This window comes from Acomys russatus, chromosome 12 (genome assembly GCF_903995435.1).
Source record: "Acomys russatus chromosome 12, mAcoRus1.1, whole genome shotgun sequence".
Lineage (NCBI taxonomy): Eukaryota > Metazoa > Chordata > Mammalia > Rodentia > Muridae > Acomys > Acomys russatus.
The window spans coordinates 47017094-47037452 of NC_067148.1; the positions used below are offsets into that span (position 1 = coordinate 47017094).

At 39.1% G+C, this 20359-nt stretch overlaps 1 protein-coding gene across 1 annotated transcript in view; it reads left to right on the forward strand.

Annotated features, from left to right (window-relative positions):
• The first annotated feature begins 13096 nt into the window (after positions 1-13096).
• Positions 13097-20359, forward strand: part of LOC127196098 (solute carrier organic anion transporter family member 6C1-like) — a 111200-nt gene continuing 103937 nt past the window's right edge. Inside the window, exons 1-2 of the mRNA XM_051153681.1 lie at positions 13097-13421; positions 15062-15322. Coding sequence (XP_051009638.1) covers positions 13097-13421; positions 15062-15322 — 586 coding nt within the window. The remainder of the gene's footprint in view (positions 13422-15061; positions 15323-20359) is intronic.

The window sequence follows — 20359 nt, forward strand, 5'->3', positions numbered from 1 at the left end:
CTTCAGCTCTATTGCTCAGGCACCAGGATTGAGCCCTTTTGTTCCCCTTGTTCTGGCACATCTCTTCTCCCAAGGTCTTCTACCTTCACCCACAATTTTTCAATTACCCACCCAACTCCAAAACCCTTTCAGAAATGAGAGAACAGAGTGATACCTTTTGTTTTCCCTATTCAGCCATTTTTGTTTCTCCATTCCTTCCATTTCTTCCCACTTTTTTTAAAACTGCTCAGTCATTCTCCCAACCTTTTTTGAGACAGAATATAGGAAGAAGAAAAGAAAAAAACAACCAAACAAACAGAAAATCCTTTCTGACAGAAAACTAGGGGATATCTCAGTGGAAGCCAATGTGATAATTTTTTTTTCTGGCCTTTTGAAACAAAATATTCATTTCTTTATCCCATGCCATTTTTCTCTACAGCATTTGAAATAAAATTTCTCAATCTCTCTAGTCACACATCTGGACACCACTTGTCACTGATATTTTGTTGCTTTGTTGGTTTCTTTGTCTTCTACTCTTTTCCACTCCTTTTCTTCCACCTTTCCAACACCATAGCACTAGATAGGAGAGAGAAAGGATAAGGATTAAAAGGAGACAATGTTATCATTAGAGTACTTCCTGATGATTAGGTGTCTCGTCCCTTCCGACCAGTGGAAAATAAGGACACAACCTGAGCATTCTTCTCCAGGCAGTTTATCCAGGAACCTTTTCAGCAAGCTTCTTCTTCTCCCGCTCGCTCTCTTCTCCTCCCCCAACACCTCCGCGCCCCTTTATATCCTTTGCCTCAACCAATCAGCAGCCCTTACGTCGGTAGCTCCAATTGGTTCCCGACAAGGCGGGATGCATATATCAGAGCAAAGTACGGCCCACAACCCAAATAAGGACTTGTTTACCAGGAGCAGAATTGCAAGTCATCCTGCCTGGCAGGTTGCCAGGTGCCATCTTAGCGAAGGTGATAGCGTCAGCTTCCCACAGTTCCCCCTTCTTTGTTTTAAAACGCAATAGGCAGGAGTAGAGGTCTGACCTCCAGCCTCTTCGGGGGCATGGGTACTTGATGGTGCTGTCGTGGATGTAGCACTCAGGCATCCACCAGAACTTGTCGCCATCCCGGGATGTGTAGATGACCTCCTGCAGGTTGGTGTTCATCCAGTTGTCGCAGTTTACCAGGCGCCCTTTGTACGTCTCCCCATTTTTCAGCTCCACCAGCATGGAGTGATTCCGTGTTGTCTTTAGCAGCGACAAGGGGAGCATCTTCTCAGCAGAGACACCTCCGCCACCGCTCAGCCGCTCGCGCTCCCACTGGCAGCCTGCTGCGCGCCACGGGCCCGGCGGCCTTGTCCACTGTCCTGTCCCTGAGCCATTCTCTCAAACGCAGGGAGGAGGCCAAGGCAACTCAGATAGAGGTGGCCCAGGAGCCGAAGGCTCCACCCTGGATTCTAGCTTCTCCATTTTCCGGATCAGCTTTTCTACTTCCTCTTCTGAGTCCTCCCCCTCTGAATCTGATGATGTTACAGATTTTGCTCTCAACAAGTCTTTAAGTGCGATAAACACAGGGCTGAATGGTAAATTTCCCATTTTACTTTCGCTTTTGTCTGCTGCCAGGAACTTTATCGCTCGTACTGAGTCTTTATAGTCCTAACTGGAACATTATAGTCTCTGTATCCGAGAACTTTATTCATCCCTTGCTTACCAGCGAACCTTATAGTCTCTGTATCCGAGAACTTAGCTTGTCCCTCACTTATCAGGGAACTTTCCAGTCAACTGCCCTGACCACCAGGAGTTCTGAGCACTCGTAAATGACAAGCCGTCCCCGTACGGGCCACCACTTGTCGCGTCCCTTCCGACCAGTGGAAAATAAGGACACGACCCGAGCGTTCTTCTCCAGGCAGTTTATTCAGGAACCTTTTCAGCAAGCTTCTTCTCCCGCTCGCTCACTTCTCCTCCCACTACACCTCCGCGCCCCTTTATATCCTCTGCCTCAACCAATCAGCAGCCCTTACGTTGGTAGCTCCAATTGGTTCCCGACAAGGCTGGATGCATACGTCAGAGCAAAGCACGGCCCACAACCCAAATAAGGACTTGTTTACCAGGAGCAGAATTGCAAGTCATCCTGCCTGGCAGGTTGCCAGGCGCCATCTTAGCGAGGGCGATAGCTTCAGCTTCCCACAATTAGGGGCTTCAAGTTTCTTGGGGCAAGTTTGATCTTCTGTCATGATATCTAATTATTTCAGCTCCTCCTCCTCCTCCTCCTCCTTCTGTTTCTTCTTTGTTCACAGCTGCTCCACAACCACAGCAACAGCCAACCAGCAATGAAGCAGGCAGCATTCAACAACATTCAACCACCATGCAGCAAACCAGCATGCCTCTTGGGGTTCTAGCATTTATTTACCCTCTGAAAAGTCCCCAGAATACCAAATGTCAGACAGTTGGAGAAACTATCTGACACTGGCAAGATCATGTCCCTGCCAGTAACAGAGACAAATAATGGCTGCTGCAAAGCAGGGTTCTTATAAAATATGGCTGTTTTATAAAATAAACTAAAATTACAAAAATTCTCACTACAGTGTGGGTGTCTTTTGATTGTTCATTTGTTTTAGTACATGTGTTTTAGGGGAGAAAAAGAATGAGAACATGAATAAAGAGCATCCAGGAAGAATGCAAAGAGGTCAGTTTGTGAATAACTTGTGAGGAAGTTCTTAATTATGAAGCCTTTGAATAATTTTAACTAGAAGAAAAATAAGCTGATTAGCACTCCAGGAATTCCATTGTAGTTGAAATCTTTTTTTATAATGACTATAAATGAAGATATATTCATTTGATATAATTCAACATTTATAAAATCCTGTCTTTGTGCCAGATGTGTTCTCAGTTCCCCCTAGAGAAGGCCAACATTCAGTGAAATAAAAAGATAGGACTAGATCTGTTGCCTAGGAATTCTGCACATTTTTATAACTTCTCTCTGAGAACATACCTTATTTTTTATAAAATAGAAAAGCTAGACAGGACATAAAGGATCTTAAGTGAAATAATACATGCTACTGCATCTACTGGTTTCCAGTTTTAGGCATATTGAGGTCAAAGTCTTTTGCAAACACACACAGATACACCCCACACACACACACACACACAAACACACAGGAGGAAGGAGAGAAATAGGAGGAGGAAAGGAAAAGAAAAAGAAAATCAGAAAGTCTAGGCTTCTAAGCACATATGAATTTTAAAGATTACTCCAAATCAACAAAAGCATAACTAATCAAGAGGTAGATGACTAGGCCTGGATTCCACAGGTGGGTCTCATTTATTTGTAACTATAGTAAAAATGATAGTATCTGATACCAGGACATTACTTTGCAGAGTGGGCTATGATAAAATGAGCTTTCTGACTTAGCACAATTTCTTAACAGTCCTCGTGGCTAAAAAGATTTTGAATTGGAAATTTGGGTACTATTTAATTGCAACTGAGTAGACACACTCTAAAATGTCCATTGTTATCATAAATGCATATCTTATCTTTTGTTAACTGATTGTAATAGCAAACTTATATAAAATCACTACATCACTGATGATTCTAACAGTGGAAGGAGGAAATAAAATTCTAGAAATACCTTCTAAATATTAATGTAATGTCTATGTACCACCAGGTGGTGGTATTTAGTTTTAAAACCATATTTGCAGTCCAGTAGCCAAGTATTTAAAGTAGTTTAATGTGAATGAATAAGCTTATGTGTTCATCTTTTATTTTTCATTAATATTTATTTGTTCATTTTAAATCCGAATTGCAGCCCCACTCCCTCCTCTAGTCCCAGTCTCACCATCCCATCCACTTCTTCCCAAGCCCCCACCACCCACCCCTTCTTCTCAGAGACAGGAAGCCCAGGAACCCCTGAGGTACCAACCCACTCTGGTGCAGCAAGACTAAGTGCCTCCTCTACCATGGAGGCCAGACAAAGCAGCCCTGCAAGGGGAAAGGAATCCAAAGGCAGACAACACAGTTGAAGTCAGAGACATCCCCTGCTTCATTTGTTAGGAGATCCAATTGAAGGCCAGGCGGCTCATCGGCTTCATATGATTGGGGGGCCTAGGTCTAGCCCACGCATGCTCTTTTGTTGGTGGTTCAGGCTCTGTGAACCCCCATGACCCCAGATTAGTTGGCTCCCTAGGTCTTCTTGTGGTGTCCTTGATCTCTTCAGCTCCCTCAGTCCTTCCACAAAACTCCCTATGTTCTGCTTAATGTTTGGCTGTGGATCACCGTGTCTGTTTCCATTATCTGCGGAAGCCTCTGAAATCTGAAATTTCTCTCAAGAATAATTTTTTGAGTGTGGGCTTAGAGTAAGATGAGTTATTTGTACAAGGTTTGAGCTAGATTTTAAAATATTTGGTTATGAGAGAATATTTGAGTTTTTTCTCAAGTGATACTCTACTAATTTCTTCTTCAAGCCCTAAAGCTTTTGATATCTAAAAGATTCCCAAAAGCTTTGTATTTAAGAAATAGTGGGCTTTGTAAATATAGATTACAAACTTGTTAATCTAATGAAAAGCTTAATTTCAAAGTACATTTTGTTTATCATTATTATTATTAATGTTATTATTATTATTATTATTTCTGTGTATGTATTTTTGTGCGCATCTGCAGTGTATGCGTGGAAGTCAAAGGACAACTCGTAGAAGACATTCGGTTCTTTCCATCCCTCAGGATAGAACTCAGATGGTCAGCCCAGGTGCCAATTACATTTACCCACTATGCCAATGTTTGTTGATCAACTGCCATTAAACAAAAATATATGTTCTTAAAAATTTTAAAGAAAAGAAAATATTTTTTAAATTTGATTTTTTTTAAATGTCAGTATTGTGGAACAAATTAACTGAAAATGGGTATTCCATACACATATATAATGTTTCAAAATGAAGAATCTATAGAGGAACATATGGTATACTCAACATATATCACACATGAGGCTGTCAGGGTTTTGAGCTCAATTTCACCTTGATTTTCAAGCAAAGTTTGGGGTGAAGCTGAGCGAATCTGTGCCACACCCCCAACACACAAACACACACACACACACACACACACACACACCAAGCAAAATCTGAGAGTGCTGGGGACTGACAGAAAATAATGAAAAAATTCTCAGCACTATATCCTTTCCACACCACATCTTCCCTTTTTGTAAACATTATGGGTAGTTCTTTGAATCCATAATCTTCTTTTCTACTTTCTTCCCTCAAGTCTGCCCTCCATGTTTGTAGCTGGACATCTTGTCTACTTATTTGGCTGTTTTTCTTACCTTCCTGTACCACCTCTGTCCCTTCAAACCCACAAGACGCAGTAGATGAGAATGAAGGGGAATGGGGCATTGATATCATTTGACTTCTTCCTGTTTATTAGGAGTATCAAGTCACTTGGGATACATTTGATCTTCCTCATCAGCACATTACCAAACAGCAATTACCAACAGCAGCAGGAAAGCAGGGCAACAGGAGGAGCAACAGCTACTTCCTCTCAGGACTTAGGCATAAAGTCCCTGGATCAATGTACATAGGGGAAATTGGTTGAAATTCTTTCTTTGTCGGGTCTTTGTGTGGTTAAGATATCACAAACTAAGTCCAAGAACACATAAACAACATCATCTACCATGATCAAGCAGACCTCACCCCAGGGGTGGAGGAGTGGTTCAATATACAAAAACCCATCAATGTAAACCACCATATAAACAAACTAAAAGAAAAACCCACGTGATCATCTCATTAGATGCTGAGAAAGCCTGTGACAAAAATCCGGGCTTCATTTTAAAAGCTTTGCAGAGATCAGGGATAAAAGGAGCATATCTAAAACTAATAACGGCACTATACAGCAAGCCAATAGTCAACATCAAATTAAATGAAGAGAAACTTAAAGCAATTCCACTAAAATAAGGCACAATATGAGGCTGCCTACATTCTCCCTATCTCTTCAATATAGTACTTCAAATCCTAGCTAGATCAGTAAGACAATTAAAGGAGATCAAAGGGATACAAATTGGAAAGGAAGAAGTCAAGGTATCACTATTTGCAGATAAGATAATAATATATATATATAAATCACCTCCAAAATTGTGCCAGAGAATCCCTAAAGCTGATAAACACTTTCAATAAAATGATTGCAAACAAAACACACTAAAAAAATCAGTAGCTCTTACGTGTACAAATAATAAACGAGCTGAGAAATAAATTAGGGAAGCAGCCCCCCCCCACAATTGCCACAACTAGTATAAAATATCTTGGTGTAATGGTGTAACTCTAACCAATCAAGTGAAAGATCTGTATGATAGAAACTTCAAGTCTCTGAAGAAAGAAATTGAAGAAGTTATCAAATGGAAAGATCTTCCATGCTCATGGATTGATGATAGGTTAACATAGTAAAAATGGTCATCTTACAAAAAAACCAATCTACAGATTCAATACAATTCCCATCAAAATTCCAGCACAATTCTTAACAGACCAAAAACTAAAACAAAAACAAAAAACAAAAAGGAAGTTCTCAGATTCATATGGAAAAACAAAAAAACAGAACAGCTAAAATAACCCTATATAATAAAAGAACTTCTGAGGGTATTACCATCCCTGACTTCAATAATACTGGCATAGAGACAGATAGGTTGATCAATGACATTGGATTGAAGACCCATAAATAAACCCACATACCTACAGACACTTGATTTTTGACAAAGAAGCAAACACCATACAATGGAGAAAAGAAAGTATCTTCAATAAATGGTGCCACCCCAACTGGAAGTTTGCATGTAGAATAACTCAGATAAATCATATTTATCTCTGTGCACAAAATTCAAAGTAGACCAAAGATCTCAATATAGAACCAGATATACTAAATCTAATAGAAGAGAAAGCCTTGAACTCATTGGCACAGGAGACGCTTCCTGAATAGAATATCAACAGCTCAAACACAAAGATCAACAACGAATAAGTTGGACCTCATGAAACTGAAAATCTTCTGTAAGTGAAAGGAAACTGTCAATAGGAAAAAATGGCAGGCAACAGAATAGGAAAGGGTTTTTACCAACACTTCATCCAACACAGGGCTAATATCTAAAAATGTATAAGGAACTAAAGAAATTAGACAACAACAAACCAAATAACCCAATTAAAAAATGGAGTACATAGCTAAGCAGAGGATTCTCAGCAAAGAAATCTTAAACGGCAGAGAAACACTTAAAAAATGTTCAGTGTCCTTAGTCATCAAGTAAATGCAAATCAAAATCACCCTGAGATCCCATCTTACACTATCATGATGGCTGTAATAAAAAAAAAAAAAAAAAAAAAAAAAAAAAAAAACTCAAGTGACAGCACATGCTGGTGGTGTGCATGTGAAACAAGGGAAATATGCCAACATTGCTGGTGGGAGTGCAAACTTGTACAACAACTGTGGAAATCAATCTGGTGGTTTCTCAGAAAATTGGGAATAGTCCTACTTTAAGACCCTGTTATACCACTCCTGGGCATATACACAAAAGATGCTCCACTATACCACAAAAACACTTTCTTAACTATGTTCATAGCAACTTCATTCATAATAGCCAGAAACTGGTAACAGCCTAGATAGCCCTCAATTTAAAAATGTATAAAGAAACTATGGTACATTTACACAATGAAATACTGGCCAGCTATTAAAAAATAAGGACATCTTGAAATTTGAACGCAAATAGATGAAACCAGAAAAAAACTCATCCTGAGTGAGATAACCCAGATGCAAAATGATGTCCATGGTATGTCCCCACTTATAAATGGACATTAGCCATAAAATACAGCATAGCCATACTACAATCCACAGACCCAAAGAAACCAAGTTACAAGGAGGACCAAAGGAATGACGCTTGAATCTCACTCAGAGGGGGAAATAAAATCTGTGTTGGAGGTGGATTGAGGGAGAGAACCGGATAGGAGAGGGGATTGAGAGGGAAGCAGGGATAGGGATTAGAGTAGGGAGTGCAGGGGAGAGAGAGCCAGAGCTGGGTGAGAGAAGAGAAATCAGAGGTGGAGAACATCTCTGGGATTTTCCAGAGACTTGTTATAAGGGAGGCCTGAAGGAGTCTGTGGGGTTCACCCTAGCTGAGATGTCTAGCAGTGGGAATTTGGAGCCCGAAGTTTCCAGTGGAGGGAAAAATACACCAACCCACCCACAAACACAAAAGTTGCCCTGCCTATAAGATGTTCAGGGACAGGAATAGATTGAGGGACTGGCCAACCAAAGACTGGCCCAACTTGAGACCCACCCCATGGGAGAGAACCAGTCACTGACACTATTAACGTTACTCTGCTATGCTTGTAGACAGGAGTTTATCATAACTTTCTGAGAGGCTTCATCCAGCAGCTGATGGAAACAGATGCAGAGACCCACAGCCAAACATTAGACAGAGCTTAGGGAGTCCTATGGAAGAGCTGGGGGATTATTGAGGGAGCCAAAGCGATCAAGGACTCCACAAGAATACCTCAGAGTCAATTAACCTGAACCCATGGGGGCTCTCAGAAACTGAACCACCAACCAAAGAGCATGCATGGGCAGGTCCTAGGCCCACTGCACACATGGAACAGATAAGCTGCTTGGTCTTCATGGGGACCCCCCCAAAAACTGAAGCATGGACCCTCTGACTCTCATGCCTTCCTTTGGATCCTGTTTCTCTTACCGGGCTGCCTTATCTGGCCTCAGTAGGAGAGGATATGTCTAGTTCTGCAGGGAATTTATGTACCAGAGCAGATTGGTACCCATGGAGGACCTCCCCTTTTTCTGAGGTGGGGAGGGGAGAGAGTGCAGGAAGGAGTGGGAGTGGGGACTGGGAGGATAGGAGGGGAACTGCAATCAGGATTCAAAGTGAATAAATAAATTTTTTCTTTTTTTTCCCATTTTTATTTTGGTTTTTTTGTAAACAGATACATTTATATTATTACACATAAATAAAATAAATTGCATACAGTAGGAAGGACCACAAAACAATAAGGAACGATATAAATGTTACTTTCCTAGTGATTTGGCTATTTGTCAAATTTGAAGTAAACATCTCTCTTATCTTGTTGAGTCTAAAATTCAGTCTCCTTATGGGTCCCACAATATGGAAGTAGGGACTACTTCTGACATGGACTCAGACGTCCTAATGTTGATAACTTTCCCCTTGCCAAGCCACAGAGGAAGAAGTTACAGGGTAGTACAGAGGACACTGGATAGGCTGAGGTAAGATGTTAGAGGAGGGGCTCCCCTTTCTAATGACTAGGGGAAGGAGGAAAAAGTGATGAGGGAGGGGGTAGAATTGGGGTGTGAAAAATTCAGACTGCAGAACAAGCAGGTAACTTATATTGCTAGTGCCACTACATGGGAATAGCCCTGAGACTGACTGAGATACGAATGTTTTTGCATAGAGAAGGCTTTGTGTTGGTCACAGATTCTCTGTGACTTATTACTAGAGGCCATTCTTAGTATGGCATGAAGAAAGATTTGCAGATGTCCTACTTCTGCTCATACAATGAGCAGAGGACCAGTCTTAATTGCTCTGTGCATCCCATACACCTCATACAATTATAACGTTAGAACTGTATAAAGCCTGTGAGAAATTGTGTTTCCACAACAACAAAAACATTGGACACTGATGCTGGATCATACCTGAAAGGATGCATTCCTCTCAGCATGCTGGACACTAACATCCTGTATCCTTCATGTTCCAGCCCCAGGTGCCTCAGTTGCTGTTACCCATCAGAACAGGACAGCTTCCAGGACATCACTGTAGAAAGCTTCTGATCCCAACTGGTCCAGCATTTCCAATTGTCCCTTTACAGGACTCCTATTAAGCCTGGAAATTCTCAACATTTGGAATGTGGATCATAAATGCTATCCCTGGCTTGCTTAACCATTTTCCCCTAAATCAGTCTGAAGAAACCTTAAGAGAACAACATCTTATTTCCTCTGAGGCATCTTGGGTAGGTTTCTGTTTGCTCTCTTGGTCTGCCAATGCTTACTTTCATTAGGAGTTGGTTATAAGTTATGATTTTTCTTATGCAGAGAAAAAACTAGCTTGGACTCAGGGACGTCTCTCTTTTCCTTTATCTTTATTTTGTAGGTAAGGAGATAGGAGCTGAGAAGAAAAAAGGGGGATATAGAAACATAGGGAGATGATAGAACAAAAGGTGGATTATTGAATCTACTCCTCAACTCAAGGCCTTAATTGTTACTCACAAATAAGCTTATTTTTAATTCATTTGTATACAATTTTGTATATTGAAGCAAAATAAGTGTAATTCTGACACATTGGTATAGAATTCAAATCTAAGATTATTCTTCAAATAATGTGAGGTATTATGCTCGTACAACTCAATTATAATACAAGGTTTACTTCAAATAAATATTTGTTTAAGACGTCCCTGGAGAGACTAGAGACACAAGGGATGTATCTCAACATTACAAATGCAATTTACATTAAACATACAACTAACATCAACATAAGCATGGAGAAACAGAACACAACTCCACCAGAATCAGAAACAAAACATATCTACTATATCTACTATATATAATACTTGAAGCCTTATCATCTCGAGCAATAAGAAAACTGAATGAAATCAAGGTGATACAAATAAAAAAAAAAAAGAGTCAAATTAGTTTACTTGCAGATGATAAGATTTTCCACATCAAAGAACCCAAAAACTCTCAGGAAATATCTGCAGCAGATAAACACTTTCAGTGCCATAGCAGGATACAAAATAAACACACAAAAATCAATAGCTTTTGTATGTACAAATTACAAACAGTCTGAGAAAGGAATCAGTGAAACAAGACTTATTCAATATTTTCTTTAAAAAACCCTCGAGTAATTATAAACAAGCAATCCATTAAAACCTCTATTGCCTGCCATATTCCTTTTCTGATTGTTCTCTCCTTTTTTCTTTTCTATTTTTTAATTAAATTAGATTTATTATATAAGATTTATTGGAGATCATGTTTCTTTACTTTATTAATTTATTCTTGTTACATCTCAATTGTTATCCCATCCCTTGTATCCTCCCCTTCCTCCGTCCCTCCCATTTTCCCCTTACTCCCCTCCCCTATGACTGTGACTATTGGTTTTTCAAAGCGACATATATATGACCTGTACTGCTTTCTGGTGGTTTCTTACTGTCTGGAATGAATTCACCTGATGATAACAAATTCAGCTCACCCAAAATATTGTTTTTCAAGATCTAAATTGACTGCTGCTGTTAGGAGGGAATAACAGTCTCTTTGGCTTTCTATATTCTTACTAGAACCAGTGCTTCTGTTGTTTGCACAGCTGTCCTTGTCCTTCTGCCTTTAGGTTGAGCAAGTCTAGCATCAGAGGTCAAGAGTAACGACTATTACATTCCCACACATTTTATCCCTAGGAATCCCATTCCATGTATGCTTATTAATATGATGAAGCAATAAAAGAGTATCAATATTGAGTCTGATGAAATGGTAAATTAGGCATGTGCTGTTACTCATGTAGTGGATATGATGACAAATTGAGCCTCTTAATGTAAGAAAAATATTTTCTGTCAATGAAATGCACACTAGTTGTTCCATTCAGTACGTTGCTTTTCCTGGTGTACTATGCAGACAATTCAAGTGGCAAAATTGTTCATAAATTTTGTCAAAATGTCTATGTCTTTGGATAGAAGACAGGTTCATCTGTGCAGGAAAGTCACCCTCTGCATTCACCTGAGTCAGGTTCATCATAAAAAGGAGGATAATCTGAAATTGTATTTTTATGTAAAACAAGTTTTATACCATAAATATGGTCCTTCTCTCAAGTGAGTATTTACCCCCAAGGATTATAAATGTTCCTGTGCAGCCCTTACCATCACTTATAGTAGACTATGTTCCTATAAGGATGAGTTTTCCAGACAACTCTTTTTTTGCTGTAAAGCCTTTCACTTCAACGACAGTCTGACATCTTGTATTCTGAGTCTTGGTTGCTCTTCCAGCTCTTTTAACACACTAAATTTGGATATGTTTATCCATATTTCCTGATTTTTATTTTTTATTATTTTTTATTAATTTATTCATATTACATCTCAATTGTTATCCCCTTACTTGTATCTTCACATTCCTCCCTCCCTCCCTCTTTCACCCTATTCCCCTTCCCCTAGGGTTGTGACAGAAGGAGACCCTCTCCCAGACCATATGATCACAGCCTATCAAGTTTCATCTTGGTAGCCTGCTTATCCTTTCTCTGAGTGCCACCAGGCCTCCCCACCAACCGTAAGTGGTCAAATATGGGGCCCCAGAGTTCATGTTAGAGTCAGTCCCTGCTCTCCACACAACTGTGTATAATGCCTTGTCCATAGGGTAGATATAAGTAGGGGTTCAATGTTTACTGCATGTACTGTCCTTGGTTAGTGCAGTAGTTTGAGCAGACCTCCTCGGGTCCAGATCTGCCTGTCATGATGTTCTTCTTGTAGGTTTCTAGGACTCTCTGGATCCTTCTATTTCCCCATTCTCTCATACATCTCTCACCTAGAGTCCCAATAGGAGGTCCTTGCATCTATCCCAATTCACTGGTAAGTGAAGACTTTCAAGGGACATCCCCTTTGGCCTAGTGCTCAACTATAAGTGAGTACTGATTTTTATTTTGTTGTTTCTTTGTATTTTTTTTTTTTAGTACTTTAACAAAATTATATCAAGTGAGATTATCCAGTTGTAGAGACACACACTGAAGCAAGGCTACAGATACGGGAGGTTGTTTCCCCTTTCCTATGCTAAAACATTTATTCTTTCCCGTTTCTTTTACAATTTTATTCATTATTTGAGCATTTTATTCACCATGGTTTTCTTATATTCACTTCCTATCTTTTCTTTCCCCTTTCCCTTCCTTCCCCGTCCTCCTCTTTCTTTCTCTTTCATACAAACACAATGAATAGTGCCTTGGAACCTCGACCACGTCATCCAACCTTTCTGTAGCGTCGTTGGCTTCCTGCACGGGAAATAACGTTCGCTTCGGAGGTGAAAGTGGCAGCGCTCTTAGTGACAGCGGTAGTCGACTGAGCCCAGGGAGGACACAGGTTCTTCATCTGAAGTCTCCACAGAGCTGCTTTGGATAAGCCATGGCCCAGGCACCCAGAAAAAAGAAAGCCGCCCAGAAGGTGGCTCCAGTAGGAGAGAAGGAAGACAAGGAAAACCAGGAGACTGAGGAACCCTCCAAAACGGGCACATATCTTGTAACACTTCCAACTGCCATGGTGAAGTTTTCAAAGTCCAATAAAAAGAAAGAGAAGGATTCTAAAACTCCCCAAACATTATCGGACCCAAAAGACAGTGATTATTTCGAGGGGTCATTCGGCTTGGGCGGTCTAGTTTTCCCTTCTTTACAGCGTTTCAACAACGTTTATTGTTTTAATATTTTTCTCTCGCTGGCGATCTTTGCTCATGGTAAGATGGAAGAGCGGGGTTGTTCTGGTGAGGGGACGGGTGAGGAAGATGTGAGGCTGACACACAGTGGGAGAGAGAGGACAGTGGGTAAACTATGATTTGTTGTTAGACATGAATGGGATCAAAATCAGTTTATCCTATGATCTGCTATTGCCACCTTCTTTGCAGTGTGAACTTCACGCTGTGGGTATCAGCGTCTGGCCTCCAGAAGAGAGCTGATGAGAAGGCAGAGTACTGTTAGTTCGTGTTATTTGATGACCACGTTCAGTTGAGGGTTGTATCTTTTGCAGATAGATTTGAAATCAGCATTGTTGTCAGGACCTGCTTCTGCTGCCAATTTTGAAACACTGACAAAGTAGATTTCTGTCTGGATTTTGTTTTCTCATCTTGGAATTGTTAGGGTGATGAGATTTTAAGTGGTCTACATCACAGGAAGAAACATATGGTTGTTTTTATCCACATGTTGTCTTCTCTTTCCTCTTCCTTCTCCTCTTCTTCTATTTTAGATGTATATTTTCACACCTAATTTTCCAATAAAAAGTCTCAAACAAGCCTATTGTCTCCAAACTCCATTGATTCATGTCTGAATTTAATTTAATTTGCAATAGGTCTTCTTAAGTTGGAAATTACATATGCCCTCCATCTTCTACCTGCCTCTCACATTTAGACATTGCCAGGGAGAGTCTAGGGTAGCTGATAGCAAAAGTGTAGCCAGGATCTTCTTTGGTTTTCTGATTTGGCTGGCGATTTTCATACCAGGAACAACACTGAGTGATTAAAGTCCTCAGAGGTAAAGTTAGGGAATAGATATTCTATCAGAAGCAATCATGAGTGTTTCAGCAGCACCAATGTCTGGCCCTTGTAACTGCTGTGGCAGCAGACTACCAGGTGATCAGTTGGTTTTCAGAGGTTGAGGAGCTTTAGGAATGTATGGGCTCCATGCAAACCATGGACTGTTTGAGGAAATAGGACAATAGTACCTATGGACTGCAGCAATTATCTGTGTTCCAACCACTTTGTAGATATAGCTTGAGATTTAGTTTGTAACTATTTTCGGTTTCCACAGAAATCTTTTTGTAAATATTCCTTGTAGCAAGTTATTTTACCCTCTAGTATGATTTTTTTCTTTTTTACATCCTAGAACGTGATTGTACACACATAAGACTACAATTTATTTATTTCACACTCTCTAGAATGATTTAGGTTGAATGAATACATTAAAAAAAATTAAACTTCAAGCACAGAATCCAAGCTATGGTAAGGGTTACATTTGGAAATCCAAGTTGGGTCCCAAATGTCTTTATAGTCTCAATGTAAAGAAAACTGGTAAACATTCATTATATTATGAAAGTTCTCATAATTGTTACATCATACAGTTAAGAAGAGTGATAATATGACACGACCGTAATTGATATTTAAGAAACTACTACTAGCCATGGTTAAAATAGCTTCTAATATTCAGCTAAAATATTTGATAAATGTTAATAATTTATTTTTATTTATAGGTTTTATTCATTCATATTATGAAATAAACATAAATCAATATAAATTAGTTTTCTTGGATAAATATAATTGTGATATGTCTTGTCTATTAAAATATATTTAGTATATTGCCTTTTGTGTTTCTCTTAACTTTCTAGGTATTATATTTGCTCTTGTGGATCTGAGTTTGAAAAAGTATGAAGAAGAATTTTCTCTGTCAAGGAGAGAGCTATTCGTATTGGATTTCAGTGATTATTTTGCATCTTTCCTAGCAGCAATATTTATAGGACACTATGGAGGCCGAGGGAACAGGCCGATATGGGTGGCAGTTTCCTCCTTTACAGTAGTAATAGCATCAATTACATTTGTTTATCCTTTCATTCACTATGTAATTATAAGACCAGTGGAAGCAAGTCAAGGTGAGACTTTTCAAATACACGATTATATACTAAATTAAGTTATTTATAACATTGATTCAATGTTTTATATATATATATTATATATATGTATGTATTTATGTGGCCATGTGTAATAACCAAATACCTGTAGCTCTCTGATTTACCTCGAATAGAAAAGGAGACTCTATTTTGGGCAATATTGTAGGATATTTTGAAAAGTTAGTTTCTTCTATACAATTTTATATATGTCACAAACCTAACAAGATACTTTATTTTTCTTGTTCTCTTCAAGATACACATAAGTGCAAATACAGGAATAAGCCTACATGTACACAAAAGGTAATTTTACTAGCTGCATGTACCATTTCAAAAATTGGACTCTACTCTTTGACTACCATTTGAATCGCTAAAAAAGGCAGCTTTTTCACATTGTTCATTGTTCATTCTACAACCATACCTATTCCTAGTATCTATCTGTTTAAAATGTCCTTGGAGTGTTTTCTTAACACTATTGTCCATCATCCTTCCTTCTCAGGTGCAGCCTTTTATATATGTGTGTTAGGCTGGGGTATAACAAGAAACGATGAAAAAGGAAGATGGATCTGTGTGAATATGTATGGATGTTTTTGAAATTTATAATGCATGGTATAGTTATGGTGATTATAAAATATTATATTTAAGCTGGGCATGGTGGCACACACCTTTAATCCCAGCACTCGGGAGGCAGAGGCAGGTGGATCTCTGTGAGTTTGAGGCCAGTCTGGTCTACAAAGAGAGTCCAGACCAACCAAGGCTACACAGAGAAATCCTGTCTCAAAAAACCAAAAAATATATATATTTAAAAGTAATTAATATGAAGCACAACCATTTTAATGTTAATATAATTGCATACTATGTAATGCACACAAATGTAGGCAATATGTATTACACATTTTAATACGCTCTTACATTTATAGAACTGACATTTGCTCCAATGATATCATAAGTTATGAAAAGGAAGAACTGAAGTGTTCCCCTCCCTTATTCTCTTAAAAGTATTCAAGTCATAAGCTGTAGAATCCTCAGGAACTTGTCTTGATAAGTATTATAAATTCTCATGAGTAGTTAAGATCATGTAGTACCCTTGCAGAGGACCTGCATTTGGTCCCAAGCATGCATATCAGACAGCAAAGAAACACCCACAACTTCAGCTCTAGGGGATCTGAGACCCTCTTCTGACCTCTGTGCACATTGGCTTATACAAACACAATATTAAAAAATAAAAGTAAATATTTAAAATGTTGATATCAGTGCTGAGGCATCACAGTGGTAAATATTTTTCTTCCTGTTAATCTTCATCCTGTCATCTACATTCTCCACATTTTGTTTTACTTGATATTATGTGCATAAATCTATTTGACTATACACTTATATTTCAGTTTATACAAACTAAACTACATGCATATGCATACGCATGTGTACACGTGCACAACACAAACACAAAGGGAGAGAGAGAGAGAGACAGAGAGAGAGAGAGGAGTGATTCTGCATTTGTTTGTTTTACCTACCCCTCTTCTCTTATTATTATTATGCCTCTTGATTTTCTTTTCTGCTTTTTCCTTCTTGTGCTTTCTTGATTAGATGTCAGGTTCATCTTTATGAGGAGCATTCTGAGACCTTTTGGTACAGTCCAGAGCTTTCAATTTTCAATTTGTTATCTGTTGCATGATTCCATCTGTTATATACCACAATGGCTGGTTCATATTCAACACGCGTGTAGAATATGTGTGCCTCCAACACATATTTCACCACACCTTGAAAAACTCAACACAAAATTTCTCCACAAATTCATTAAATATCCATTCTACATTGTCACCTTTGTTTTCTAGAACCTAATATAGTGTGACCATCCACACTTATATCTTAGATCAGCTTTTTGGTGGTACCCTAGTGTGTTTCAAACTTACTCAGAATGAAGGCAACCTTCTTTGCTTTCATCAGGACTGGTGGGTGGTGAAAACCCACTTTCTCTGATCCTCATAGCTGTTATTTCACTTCATTTATAGCTTGTTTTCTGTCTGCCAACATGACATATCAAAACCTTTCGAATCTCAGGTGAGAGCCCTCAGCTCTATTGTCTCACTGTCCTTTTCTCCTGCTTGTAAACCATGGGAATGATGGAAATGAATCATGCATCTGCCCTTTCTTCTAAGCCATGTTTCAGCAGAGTCCTGTGATGAATCTGCTGCTGCCAACTAGAAGTGCTACCTTCTTCACAAATGGGCCTCTACTCCTAGATGTCATCATAGTTCACACTTCATTCTATCTTTGAAAGAACTTTAGGTTTTTCTCTACTGAATGCCTAAGATGCCCTGTGTTGGATGGAAAATGTCATCACGGAGGAAAATTGCCTTAACTTCTTAAGATTGAAATTTTTCTTTTGCCTACATTGCATCTTATGATTCTTCCCGTCTTCCCTCCAGTTGAATGACGGGGTGACCTCTAGTGACCATTCTGGAGGTGCTGCCTCAGACTTTGTTCCCTGTGATTCTTTTACTGCTATCAGCAAGTCACCCTTCTCTAAGTTCTCACGCACCAGTGCTGAAATGCGATCACATTCTTCTCATTCCATTTAAAGTTTTTGTGTGCTTCTTCATTGTTACTTAATTTAATTAATTTTTATATATTTATCCCATCTCTGTAAAAGTAACTTTTACTATTCTGTTTCAATTGTCTAGGAAGATTACTGCTTGCTCCTGCTAACCGAGGCCTAAAACATTTTCAGTCTCTGAGACTTACTGCTTAATAACCTCACCCTTAGTTATTTTTTCTGTACTCTGAGAAGGCTGGTTCAAACTCTTCTCCTAGCTGACTTATTTAATCTGGCTGCTCTATCGGACTGGAATTGCTCTGCTTGGCCTCAAACTAATGCAGCAATCTTTGATAATCTTCTCTTGTCTTCTCATTTTCTGGCCTGTTTCATCTTCACCTGAGTTCTTGTTCCCTCTCTCTCTCTCTCTCTCTCTCTCTCTCTCTCTCTCTCTCTCTCTCTCTCTCTCTCTCTCTCTCTCTAACTCATATATCTATGCTGTATTGGTGAAAACTGCCTCCTCTTCTGGGAAACTGCCTCTTAAGTAGCTTCCCTTTCCTCTCTCCTCTCATGATAATGGGGCATATCCTATCCTGTCAAATCCTCTGTGATTCATCACCTTTTCTGCCACTCAATTAGACATCACTTTCAAACACTGGTGTTTCCTTCCTCAAACTAACTTTATCTTTGCTTGGGATTAAAGCCATGAACCATCATGCCTGGACCTAAGCATTCCTTTACCTGATAGTTGCTCTATACCAGGCTGGCCTAGCAGTTAGATCTGTTTACCTCTATCTCCTGGATTAAAGGCTTGTTTGTATTCCATCTAGATCACATAGACCTAGAAGGTCTTTGGATGTTACCGCTTGCCAGAAGAGCCATGTTTTAAATTAACATTCCTCTACACCTCTCCTAGTCCATCTTTAAACCCTTCCCACATCTTGTCCTCCCAAACCTCCCTGTATTCTACCCTCCCTCTAATCCCTTTTACTTCCACAGTTAGTCACACTCAAATTAATTGCTGCCTTTAAAATATGTGTTACATTGTAATTGGGAAAGGAGGGGTGTTTTAAATTCCATAGAAAATTTTAAATATTTTTATCTTTTGAATGTTTCCCATCTATGTATGCATACACATCATGTGCATGCTGGTGCCTGAGGAGGCTACAGAGGTTCAAAGATTAGATTTGTTATGGCAGTGTGAAACATTTGTTTTCAGATACAATTCAATGGAAAGCTGAGAAAGGTGATCCTTAATAGTATGTAGAAAAGTAAGTTGAACTTTCTAGAATAAGGCAGAGGTAAGTGGGCTCAGGAGGTGTTTTATGACTGTCATGAGCCTGAAGGGCATTTTTGATTTTCCTCGCCCTGGAGTCAAATTAGAATTTGAACACCACATGGTTTTCTTCAGCTCTAAAACTATAATTAGAGATCATGTAAAAGAGAGCACTCCATGTAAATTGAATCTCTAATTTGACTTAGGTTATAACTCGACTGACAGCTTGCATTTTTTGAAGGAGAGCAAAGGTATATAGAAGTGTCTATGATAGTTACACATATAAGGGGTCACTGAGATAGTTAACAGGACCATTCCAACAGAATTTTAAAGGCTATATAGGATCACATAATAAGACACTTGCTGAAATAATAAGGAAAAGAATAATTAAAAATTAGTGACTGTTATATGTTCAGCCATAAATGGGCCCTAGAAGGGCCACAGAACTTTGCAGAAGAAGGGACAGAAGAAAGAGCTGAATGAGATAGAGGGCATGGGAGGCAGTATTAAATACTGGATTTAGGCATGAAGTGCACATTGTAATCTTGAACTTTTGGATGCTGTGAGGATCTGCACACAAATTATCCAAGATATCCGTGAACACTCTATCACAGTGAGGATATTAGCTCTCAGGTACCCATGCATTCCTATAGATATATTTGGAGCGAGATGTTGCTGAGCATGAGGAGAGAGAGAGAGAGAATGCAGCAGTAGAATCCTTGACAAGGTGTCCATGCTTCTGCAAACAGCCCTTCCCCTGTCAATTCTCACCAGTCGTTCTGTAAACAACCCTTCACCACTAAACAATTTGAACATAACTCAGTGAGTCCTGACAAAAGGAAGTCATGATTTGGGAAGAGGGATCCAGTTGGAAAGGAAAGGCCAATTAGTAGGAGTGTAAGGCAGACAGAAAGAGTAAAGAGATAAAATTGATTGGAATATACCATATATGTGTATTAAAATGCCACAAAATCAATTGAACACTGTATGTTTGTTATATTTCTAAAAACAAAAAAGGATGAACATGCTGGGTTAAATCACAATTTTAGGACAACTTCCCATTTTCCATTAAGTTATGAATTAGTCCACAGAAATTAAGACAAAAACTAGTGCAATGGGTTGTATCTGTCTCTTTATTAGCGTTTCTACAATAACATTTTAAGAGAATGCGCTAAATTTCACTGAAGATGGTCATTATAGATATGGTTTCATA